The 12336-nt window shown below is 44.4% G+C and overlaps 2 protein-coding genes across 2 annotated transcripts; both read right to left on the minus strand.

Moving 5' to 3' along the window:
* Nucleotides 1-1009: 1009 nt before the first annotated feature.
* LOC125688621 (endogenous retrovirus group K member 8 Gag polyprotein-like) lies at nucleotides 1010-1960 on the minus strand. The gene has a single exon (XM_048934822.1). It carries the CDS (start codon nucleotides 1958-1960, stop codon nucleotides 1031-1033), a length of 930 nt encoding a protein of 309 aa, XP_048790779.1. The 3' UTR covers nucleotides 1010-1030.
* A 686-nt stretch (nucleotides 1961-2646) lies between these two features.
* On the minus strand, nucleotides 2647-10740 carry LOC125688622 (uncharacterized). The gene is made up of 2 exons (XM_048934823.1): nucleotides 9444-10740; nucleotides 2647-2883 (listed from the first exon to the last, which is right to left on the minus strand). Exons 1-2 carry the CDS (start codon nucleotides 10236-10238, stop codon nucleotides 2647-2649), a joined length of 1032 nt encoding a protein of 343 aa, XP_048790780.1. The 5' UTR covers nucleotides 10239-10740.
* Nucleotides 10741-12336: the final 1596 nt, after the last annotated feature.

Here is a 12336-nt window from a genome sequence, read left to right on the forward strand (position 1 = left end):
TTCCCTACTATCAGGAAGGTCTCTAGTGCTCTTCCTTCCTTTATCAGGCTAGATCTAAACTTCCCACAATCTGTTAGTGCATCTCTCTTAACTCCCAAATGCAAATTCACCTCTCTCCTTTTGCTATCCTTTTCAGACACAGCTGGAACCTGAGGGCTCCGCACCTCCCCCACTGTGCCCATCTCCCTTTGATCATGCACTGACTGTTGTAGAGGCTTCTGATTGGTTGCATGCGCACTCAATCCTGTAAAAGGATGTGTGGGTCGAGTCAATGGGTCTGAACACTGTGGCAAAGAGTGAGTCCGGAGACTATCGTTATTTCTTTCTCCATCGGGTGTAGCCTGAGCAGAGGGTGCCGGCCGGACGCCACCTACACCTTCAGGTGCAATTAGGGTGGACAGTGCTGGCCGGACACTATCATCTGAGCATCTGTAAGTTACATCACTTCCCTTTCTCTCTGCTGTTTTTCTTTCTACCGCCTCCTTAACTTTTGACCAATCCGTACCCAAGCCGTGCCCGCAGTTCCCACCCCCCTGGGTGTTACTGCATTCCACCTCCTGAGAGGAGACAGCAAGTGTCCCATCCCAGCTCACTTCTCCCCCTGCCCCCGCAGGGGGCAGATTACACAGAGACAGCGATTGTTGTGGATACAGCGGAGGGGTTTCAACGACCTTGCATTCCTGCCCTTTTGCCGTTTTGCAAGATAAAAGCGCAGACAGTTGAACGCCTTCTTCTACTTGTTTATGCGAAGCTGAAGCCGAGGGGGGGGTGAAGTGGGATGCCGAAGGTGCTGACGAGATGTTATCAGTCATAGCTGAGGGCATATTTACGGTGTTCTCTTCCTCAGGGGACCGGCAAGAAAGTACGCTCCCCGCACAAGTAAGCATGATCCTGCCCAAGGGGCGCTCTCCCATTCCCATGGTTAACGCCACCGTGGGCAAGGGGCTCACTGGGGTACGGGACCCCGACCTTGGGTAAGCAGAGTTGCATTGTCTGGCCCATTTGGTGTTCCGGGGGAGGGGCCCTGAGCCTAAGGCACCCTCCCATCCTCGTTTCCCTGCGGCACTATGACAAACTTCCGACATTGGCGTACAGTGTGGCCTAGTTTCCCACAGGCCTGACAGATCTGGCCTGGTGCCGCTTCTCCCTTCTGCCTCTCAGGGACTTGGCACTGGGCTCTGAAGTGACCAAACTGTCCACACTTAAAACACGGTCCCCTACTCTGATCCTCCCTCATGGCCATCGCTGCTACTAACGCTGCTGCTAATCCCTCATTGGTGAGGGGCGTTGTTCTCTGTTTCTCTAGTACATACCTAATGATATCTCCTGGAGTATTGAGGTCGTTGGGAGCAGCTCGAATAAGATCCTTAACATTTTGGTGTGATTTCTGTTTAAGACAATCCATGATTACTGCATTATGGGCAATCTTTGGCAGATCTGAGCCTTCTACTGCCCGAATCAATCGATTGGCAAAATCTGAGAATGACTCAGATGGACCCTGAGCTACCTCTGCCCAGGGAGCAGAAGGTTCAGCTGTCCTTGAGAACCTTCTGAAGGCTGTCAGAGCTGCTTCTGTGGCCGCCATCAGCTCTCCTGGGCGAAGGCGTCTGAACTGGCCTTCAGGGGAACCTATCATCCCTTCCCCATACCCTAACAACCGTGTCAGATTAGTTATCTCTCCCTGTTCCCTGCCATTTGCTGGGTGTTGTGGGTTACATGTCGCTGCTGCAACTACAGCCCTGAGCTGTGCCAACCACTCTTCCTTCCATAACATATACTGCGCTGGCTCAAGTATCACCTGCATGAGGCACTCTATATCGTATGGAAGCAAAGGTCCGGGAGCCATAATTGCCTCCAGTGCAGAGAGTGTAGCGGGCGATCGTAAACCCTTCTTCCCTATTGTCTCAGCGAGGCGAGTTACTGCCCTTGGGTCTGTGGGAATCAAGTGTTGTTTCTGCATTAGAATTGTATAATATTATTTTTATTTTATGATCTCCGCTATCATAGTTCCCAGGAACACACTGTATATATGTGTATATATGTACATTTTGTCATACACACTGCAAGAATATCCTGCACGAGAGCAAACCAGAGAACAAGCCATGGCAGCCCGAGGAAGCGCCTGACATTGGGAAGGCCTGACATCATCCCCCAGTGCTCTTTGTTTAACGATGATGACTTTAAAGAAAATCACCATATCAATAGGACCAGGAGAGCACCGAGACATCTTGGAGACAACAGGATGACTGCTGACTGGCACCAGATAACAAGTAAATAACAAATGTAAACCTTCTGATAAGATTGTGAACCTGGAGTACCCAGCCAGTGGGGAAACAGGGGAGGGGGAAGGCAAGGGGGAGTAAACAGGGTATAAAGGCTGTCATGTTGTGTCCATAGGCGCGCTCCTACTTGTGGGACGCCCGCCATTGCAATCGCGAATAAATTCTGCTTTTATCAGAGATACCGTCCTGACAAAAATTACTTGGATTATTTCCAACAATTTGGGGGCTCGTCCGGGATTATTATCGCCTCTTTGAGAGTTTCCCTACTGCCCTGCACAGGATAGGTGCACCCCGCTGATTTCAGCGGTCCTGTCTGGGTGGTGAGGTGACTCCTTGGTACGGCCGATAAAAAACCGAGACTGTTTCATAGAGGACGGACTCTGTAAAAGCCAAGGGGCAGGCAGGCACGGGTGTTGGCCATTGCGACCCGGTAACTTCGTGCACGGACCAAGGTAAGGGGATTTAACTCTTTCCTTGGGGGTCGGTTGAGACTCTTTGAGTGTGTGTGACTGAGACGCGCTGTCAGTGCGAAGCGAGTGCGGAGTCCCGACCTGCGGTTCCGCTGTCCCGCGAGGGGCACGGCCAGGGACGGACGAAGCGGCTGTGTTGGTGAAAGAAAGAGTCTCGGGAGGGAACTGTTGGTGTGCGGTACCCTGTGCACTTGACGAAGTGCCAGCAGTACACCCCTATTAATCCGAGATAGGAGTCTAGTACTCCTGAGGGATTGGGCCCAAAATCCGAGAATCAGAGTGTGGTAACCTGTGAGCTGGGGAGTTCACAGTAGCATTCTGGAGGGATGGGTAATAGGAGTTCCCGAGAGCAGGGGAAAAAGGTCCCCGGAATGGTGCCTAGAGAGAGCCAGCCCCTTGGGAGAAGTGTTTCAAAATTGGAAAATAATCCCAAAACTAGGAAAAGAACAGGGAAAAGATGTTTAAATACTGTATACAGTAGGGAGCCACTACAGGGAAAATCATTTTTTTTTGACCAAAATAGGAGTCTGACGAAAATTGGGCCTATCAGACTTTGTATTTATATGTCAACAGTAAGACTCCTTTTTCTGAAACAGAATTGGCTTAGGTCGCTTAATGAGTGCAAGGAGTAAAGAAATGTTCCTCGCGAGGAGTCCAAGTTCAAAGGAAATGGGAAAGAGAAGCAGAAAGATCATAAATGGGATCCCTTAGGTAACTTCCCCCCCTTTTTAATTTCTAAAGCAGTGCAATTTTTAAAGCAGTGGTGACCTCTCCAGAGGAGGAAAGTGGGTGCTGCTGATCTGTGCAGGGTCCTGGAGAGAGGATGCGCTCTCAATTACTGAGGGAGTTGGAGTAATGCGAATGGGACCTGGATAGTTTTCCTTTCTCTAATACTAACCTTACTAATACTTCACTTTGTCCTCTTAAGGCAGTCTTAGGTCAAAGGGGAAAAAAAGTGCGGTAATGCCTGCTGTTTTTACTAGAAGAGAAGCTAGGAGTTGCAAGAAAAATTCCTTAACTGAGGATCCTATAAGTGTAGCAGAACAATTAGATCAATTTCTAGGGCCTAATTTGTACTTATGGATGGAAATGATGTTTATCGTTGATATGTTGTTTATTGGAGAAGGAGGTTGGCAGCTATGCAAGTGTGGGAAATGAATACAGAGGGAAGGTTGAGTTCTGGAGGAAGGCAGAGAGAGAGGAAGGATCCTGAGGATAAATTGTCCTGATTATTGTCACTGTCTTTATGATTGTTAAATGTTTATGTCCTGAAGGTGTTATGTTATGTTGTGTACGAGGCTGTTATGGAACAAGGGGTGTCTAAAGTGATATGAGAAGACCCCTTGGGTTGTATTTTGGCTCACTGGAGAAACATTGTTGGTGAGCCAGGGGGAATATTGAATAAGAAACCAGGAACGTAAATGGAGTAATGGGACCAGTTGTATAATTGAGTATCCTAATCATGAGACCAAGTGCTGGGTGTTTGTGGAAGTTGAGGAATTCTGTTGTTTGATCTGTGGATTTTGAAGGCACTGGGAGAAACTGTCTTAATGGTATGTGGAAATTATGTGGAAATACCGCTTTTAATGATATGTGGAAATGCAGTTTTAATGGTATATGAAAATGCAGAAATGCAGTTTTTAATGGGATGTGGAAATTGTGTGGAAATGCAACTTTTAATGGTATGTGGAAATTATGTGGAAATGCAGTTTTAATAGTATGTGGAAACGCAGTTTTAATGGTATATGGAAATGCAGAAATGCAACTTTTAATGGTATGTGGAAATTATGTGGAAATGCAGTTTTAATGGTATGTGGAAACGCAGTTTTAATGGTATATGGAAATGCAGAAATGCAACTTGTAATGGTATGTGGAAATTATGTGGAAATGCAATTTTTAATGGTATGTGGAAATTGTGTGGAAGTGCAATTTTAATAGTATGTAGAAATGCAGTTGTTAACGGTATATGGAAATTATGTGGCAATGCAGTTTTTAATGGTATGCGGAATTGCAATTGTTAATGGTATGTGGAATTGCAGTTGAGGGTACAAATAGTGGAATTGTGGAAAAACAAACAAACAAACAAAAAAAAAATGGCAAAAAGGTTAAGGAAAACAGTGAGTTTGGGATATTAGAGTTGGGCCGGCACAAGAACACATCCCCGCACACCCCCCCACTGCGGCTTGTAAGAACAACTTGGAGTGGGAGAAAGAGCTGGGGGCTGGAGCCTCCCGCTGTGATGTGAAGGGTGCAGTGCTTGTGAATGGGGATGGGACGGACATTGGAAGTGAGAATAGCCGGCATCTGCAGAGCTGGGGAAACCCGATATCCAGTGTGAGCACTGGAAGCCTGGGGAGAGAAGGGAGTGAAACTGAAATACAATGTTAGTAATGGCTGTGATGATGAGAGTTTGGGAAGTGAAAAGGGCTTGGGAAAAACAAACCGAGGAAGGCAAAGTTGAGCAAGGTTAACAGGGATGTCCTTACCTAGAAGAAGAGGTAAGGGGAGCCTGGAAGGACTCAGGGAGAGTTCCACCCTGCCAGGACTGAAAGCAGCAGGGGAAGCAGGCTGAAGAGGTTTGTTTTCTGGTACCTCTGGGTGCGTCTTACTGTTACCCGTAGGTGATTTTTGTAATAGTTGTAGCAGCTACTGGCAAGAGAAGTTTACTTTTTTTTTGGACCAATTAAATACAGGCTAGGAGAACAAGTAGGAATATATAAATTCTTGTACATGCCAGGTTCTCCAAAACGATTATTTGGGCATGACATGTTAGAATAGTTGAATGTGGAGATTAAATTCAGTAGAGACGATTGGACCTACTTGTCAAGCAAGAGCAATGGACTGAAAATTTTAAGTCTGGCTTTAACACAAACTGGGAAAAGCAATGTTGTACTCCCAGAAGTTACGTAAATCCTACATTGGGTATACACAGGATTACGGGCATCAGGGATGCCTGGCAGAGCCAAAAATGCAGCCCAATGAAAGTTAAGTTAAAGATGGGAGCCAGCCCAACCAGGGTAAAGCAATGCCCTTTGAGGATACAAGATTGTAGGAGGATAAAAGAAATAAAAATAACTTTTTGGATTTTGGATTACTAATTGGATAGAAATCCAAATACAACACCCAATCTTGCAAATGAAAAATTGGATGGAAAGAGCTATAGTTTGGTACAAGGTTTGAGGGCAATTAATAGAAAAGTTGAATATATACAACACATGGTGTATATCTTTATTAACCAAGTTAAGGGATAAGTAGGTGGGTTTTACCGTTCTGGACTTGAAGTACACCTTTTTCTGCCTGGTTTTGCAAAAGAAAGTCTAAAATTACTTGCCTTTGAATAGAAAAACTCAAATATGGAGAGAAGAAAATAATAATAATAATTAAAAGTAATAATAATAATAATAATTCAGTTAACCTGCACAGTGTTACCCAGGGTTGTGAGAACAGCCCAATGATTTTTGAGAACTGGTCAACTCGTGAGCCTGAGATTTGGATTCACCATCTCACAGTGGAACTTTACTGCAGTACATGGATGCTACAGTAACAAAGGACTGTGCAATGGACTGTGAGCTTGCTGAATTTCTTGATTTAAATGGCTATCAAGTTTCTCAACAGAAAGAACAACTGATCAAAGAGAAGGAAGCAACTTGCTGAACACCCAGAACACCAACGCAGAGCTGCCTCCAAGCCAGCAGTGTGTGACTGCATGGAGGCTGTCTGTACAAGTTGGTCAGAGCTACAGGAGGAACCGTTGGACGATGCTGAGGAGTCCTGGACGATGCTGAGGAGTCCTGGATTCATCGACGGAAGCAGTTTTGTGAAGACAAGGAAACCGTAAGGCAGGACATGCAGTAACTGCTACTGACAGGGTAATTGAAGCACAACCATTACCTGTGGGGACTTCCACTCAGAAGGCTGAAATAATTGCCTTGACAAGAACCTTAAATATATGGATGGATGCTAAATATGCTTTTGGGGTGGTACCCACTCGTGGTACCATCTGGAAAGAGCAAGGATTGTTTACACACAAGGAAAACAAATTCAGCATGATGTAAATCTACCAAAGAACATCATGGCTGTTATACATTGTAAAGGACATCAGAAGAGTGACACTGTACAGGAAACTGGAAATATGATGATGAATCAGGTGGCAAAACAGGCAGCTGAAGGAAAAGAAATTGGTGAACAGCTTTAATTCCAGACGGTACACTTGAAATACCTGAACCTTAGTCAGAACCTATAAGGTACTCTAGAAAGGATAGGAATCTAATGAATGAAGGGAAGAGAGCAAGCTGACAGATGGGTGCATACCCAGATGGACACACTGTTGTGCCCGTTAGTATTTTATAGAATTTGGTTCTAAGGGAACATAATAAAACATGGGGGGGTTCAGACACCAGAAAGTAACTGTACAATCCTAGTACCAGGAACAGGGTACGAGTGGGGCTTGTTGGAAAGGGAACCTTCCAGGACAACAATTGCAAATTGATTTTTTTTTAACTGCCAGGAAAAATGAGGGTTTTGATATATGCTAGTTGTAACCAATACCCTTTCAGGGTGACCAGAAGCATTCCCTTGCAGGACCAATAGTGCCAAGAAAGTAACCAAGGTACTTTTGCAGGAGATTATTCCAAGGTTTGAGTGTCCTGCAACAATACCCTTCAACCAGGGAACTCGTTTTATTGCAGAGATTGTCCAAGAGGTCAGCAAGCATTGGGAATAAATTGGCAATTGCACACAGCACACAGGCAAGTGGTCAGGAGGAAAAGATGAACTATGTAATTAAATCACAGGGTGTAAAACTGGGCCAGGAAGCTGGACTATCCTGACCACAGTTGTTGCCTTTGGCTCTCCTTAGTACCAGAACAAAACCTAGAGCCAAAGATGGGTTAAGTCCTTTCACAATACCGTACAAAAGGCCTTATGTTGTACAAACGGGGATCTCTACCCAAGTAGGGAGCAAAATACTAACTGAGCATGTGATTAGTCTGCAGGAATAGCTCTGAGAAAAGGAGAAACTGGTTCTAGGAACTAGAGCCCAAGGCCTTGATATGGCTCGATAATATGTATGTAACAAATCTCTTTTAAGATTCGCCCCTGGGACCAAGGTAGGTAGGTCTGTTCCAGGCACTGCTAACATCCCACACAACAGTGAAAGCATTGTGAATACATCATACTAGAGATAAGAAGGTCCCTCGAACACAATGAGAACTGAAATCAGCTGGACCCTTAAAACTGTGAATCTAAGGACAGAAATGTGGGCTCTTGTAACTGTTAGAAATGTTAATTTGATGAGTGCAGCATTTAATGTAAATACTTATGTATCTCTTGTGACGAACATTATTACATATCAATATTGTTTGGTATGTGGGCAAGCTAAGGATTTAAACTTTTATCTTCTTGTTGTTCCTGATGATTTTAAGGCAAGAAATCAAACTGTTGCAGGGTTTGAGTCACTGTCCTGGTGGGTGATGATCAACAAGAATGTAGATTGGGTTAACTACATCTGTTATAATCAATGGAGATTTACAAATTATACAAAGAGTGCAATAAAGAGAATTGCAGGACAGTTATATGCCACAAGTAGGGTGGCCTGAGAAAATAGGATCTCCTAAGATATGATAAAGGAATGTATATGTAACACTGGGTACTCGTTGTTGCACCTTTATCCCAATAACACAGCTCTGGATGACATAATAATGAAGGCAGTGCAAGGACTTGGTGCCACCCTTGGCAATGAAGTGGCAGAAAAGAAATCAGGAATAGATACTTCTGTCACTGGATGGTTGGAGTTCTGGTTTGGTAAATGGAAAGGGGTGACTGCATCCACATTTACTTCTTTGATAGTAGCAGCAGGAGCCTTGATGGCCACTGGTTGCTGTGTTACCCCCTTTGTGAGGGGACTAGTAGAGTGAGCACTAATAGATAGTATATAGATATAATAATTACTATAATAATGTAGATAATAATGATAGAGAGAGCACTATTGAAGCAAGCACTAAGGGAGCCATTACATTTGGAAAAATTTTGGTATTAGAGGAGATGGGAGATAAAGAAAGTGAAGATGAGGGCGATGTCTATAAAAGTGAACCTTAAAGAATTGCAGAAATCAACAATGTATGAAAAAGAAAAAGGGGGGAATTGTGGGAATCAAGTGTTGTTTCTGCATTAGAATTGTATAATATTATTTTTATTTTATGATCTCCGCTATCATAGTTCCCAGGAACACACTGTATATATGTGTATATATGTACATTTTGTCATACACACTGCAAGAATATCCTGCACGAGAGCAAACCAGAGAACAAGCCATGGCAGCCCGAGGAAGCGCCTGACATTGGGAAGGCCTGACATCATCCCCCAGTGCTCTTTGTTTAACGATGATGACTTTAAAGAAAATCACCATATCAATAGGACCAGGAGAGCACCGAGACATCTTGGAGACAACAGGATGACTGCTGACTGGCACCAGATAACAAGTAAATAACAAATGTAAACCTTCTGATAAGATTGTGAACCTGGAGTACCCAGCCAGTGGGGAAACAGGGGAGGGGGAAGGCAAGGGGGAGTAAACAGGGTATAAAGGCTGTCATGTTGTGTCCATAGGCGCGCTCCTACTTGTGGGACGCCCGCCATTGCAATCGCGAATAAATTCTGCTTTTATCAGAGATACCGTCCTGACAAAAATTACTTGGATTATTTCCAACAGGTCTAAAGGAACCCAAACAGGTCCCTGTCCCCTGATCTCTACAGGGAATGCCTTATAATCATCCAAGAGCTCCGCTGCTCTCATCTCCTCCCTTACCCGGCCCCAATCGATAAATAAGGCCCCTTTCCCCAAGTTAGCTGGGACCCTGGCCGTTTGGGAGGGCGGAACAGGTGGCGGGGGCAGAGCCGCAACCATCAATCGCTCAGCCCCTGAGGGCGGAGCCGCAGCCAGCAATCCCTCGGCCCCTGCCCCTACCCCTACCCGTGTAGGATCCTCCCCCTGACGAAAGCCATGCAAAGAGGGGTACTGGAGAGGATACGGGGGCGGAGCCGTCGGAGATGATGGCGACTCTTCCTCCTTCTTTTCCGGTGTTGGTGTTTCTGGCAAGGTCGGTGCCTCCGGTGCCATCTTGTCTTGGGGCAGATCCTTGAAGGGGTTAGAGTCTCCCGGCCGCGGTGACCCTCCCCCGCCCGGATCCAAACCCAACAGATCTCTGGCAAGGTTTTTGGCAGTCTTTTCTTCCCTCGCTGCCTTCAGAGCACCCCGAATCAGACCCCAAAATTTAAGCACCGACGCCCCTTGGGACGACATAGCTCTCTGAGCAAGCGCTAATGTCAAAGAGTCCCACTTGCTGGAGTCATAAATCTCATAAGGAAAAGAAAGAAGTCCCTCCTTTACAAGAAAAGAAAGAACGGTACCCACCTCCTTCTTAGAAGGGGCGGTTTTCCCGCAGTACGTTTTACAAACTTGATATAATACCTTAATGACGGATTCCATCGTCGCCCAGGGAATTCAAACCCTCCGCGACCTTCCACCAGCTACCAGCGCTGCTCTTAGCCCCAGGGGATCAGCCCCTCCAGCTCTTCCGCCGCCTTACCACGGCAGGCTCCTGCGTCCGTCCCGCAGCCGGCTGTCACACTTCCACAGGTGAGACTTCCTCACACGGAGCACCATTTGTCGCCTTTGTTTCGGCGACCCTGACTGAAGTCTCCTTGTGAAAGTGTTCCGACAGCCCCGGCCAGTTTCGCACGCTTTTCATGACACCAATATGGTGAGCGGCAAAATGGCGTTAATTGCAAGGAGCACACCCTTCTTAAAACTTTCCCCATGCCTTAGGGCTACTACCATTATCTCTGACCAATGGACATGTGGCATCTATTGTTTCCTCCTTATTTGGTCTAACCTGTACTTCTCCCTTATCTTCAGGTCATTTGTTGCCATGGTTTCCCAGGGGCCAAGGGGCCCCTGTCGACCCTGGTGACTGCTCCAGCCCATTCAGTTAACTACAGAAGGGATATAAAAATTTTCACTCATGCTACGCTATTTCTCTTCTTTGCATACTAGCCTATCTGTTAAATTATTTGAGCAGAAACGTGAAAATGTGTGTTCCAGTCTGTTGCAGTGTTAAAATACTAAAAGTCTTCTGCTGAATATTTACTACTGCCTTAACCAAGAAGCTACTGAAGCAACTGAGTTTTGCGGTAGGACAACTAGGTGACCAGAAACATTAGACTCATTCACCCAGAGTTGAAAGCTGTACTTGGGAGTTCTTGTCTCGTTCCTAAAAGTCTTTATGCCTTTTAATTCAATATGTTCTAGAAGAATAAGGAAGATTGCAAGTTCCCATCTTTCCCTTTCTACAGCCTGTGAACTGCTAGTATTAACTGGTAATTTCTGTGTAGGAATCAGGAACTCATATTGTGCCTCTTTTTCTGGAAAACGGCCAACCAAAGAAAACAGCACTAAACACAACTTTTATTTTATTGGGATGGTGTTTTCAGGACAAAAGATGTAACACAGTGCAAACTGAAACAAAAACCATGTCTATTCTTAATAATCACAAAATTGCTTTCCAAACCTGTATAGGATGTCTCTCTGGACATGATTAGAGTTGATAGACTCTTTTCCCTTTCACAAATCTATGGACTAGTACAGTTATTTCAACTAGAGCCAGAGGTGACTCTTTCCAGATCTCATTAGTTCTATTTATAAGTTGGACAGGGATGATCAATAGCAATACAGAGTGCCTATTTCTCATATAAGAAATACAGAGATAACTCTTTTCTTCAAAAGATGATTTATGACTACCTAGAGTCACTATCTTGGACAGCCCACCAGGTTATCTGTAATATGATGTGAAAGGTCTTTATTGGAAATGTAATAAAAATAGTATTACACCTAAACTGCTTATGTGGTCTCCACTACAGCAGCACGTGCGTCTCTCACAATCTCACCCCATTTTTACCTACGCAGATTTTTGGATCAGGTTAATAAAATTAGTCCAGATTACAACTAGGGAACAACATATATTCATCTCTGTTTCTACTAGAGAGAAATCTATAGCCTTGAGTCAATTACCTGGGCTTCCTATTGAGACGCTTAGCTGCCCTAGAATATGTTATATTTATGTCTTGCATGGGCAGACTAGCAAAATCATGAATATATGAATTTAGTATTTCCTTGAACCTCAATACTTCTAATATCTCTAGATTTAATTGACATTGAGAACATAAAAGGATGAATAACTATTTGGATTTTGAAAAGTGGTTAATGATCACAATAATCAGTTTAGTGATCTGAACTCTCAAATAGCTTAAAGGAAAACTGTGTCCATTCTCCTCACCCAAATATCCAACATCAGCTTTTCAGAAAATAGCACTTACCTTTATAATTAGGCATGTTCAGCAAAGTTATCTTCAGATCTTCTCAGTTTTCAGTGAATTTATGATAAACTTCTACTTACAAAAGGCATTAAACAGTAAGGTTTGATTTTTTTTTTTAAACATACATGTATTTTCGTTATCTTCACATCAAACTAAGTATAACGTCATTGAAAGTCATGATTTGCTCTCTTCTCAGAGTTACCATTATGTTT

Source organism: Lagopus muta, chromosome 2 (genome assembly GCF_023343835.1).
Source record: "Lagopus muta isolate bLagMut1 chromosome 2, bLagMut1 primary, whole genome shotgun sequence".
NCBI lineage: Eukaryota > Metazoa > Chordata > Aves > Galliformes > Phasianidae > Lagopus > Lagopus muta.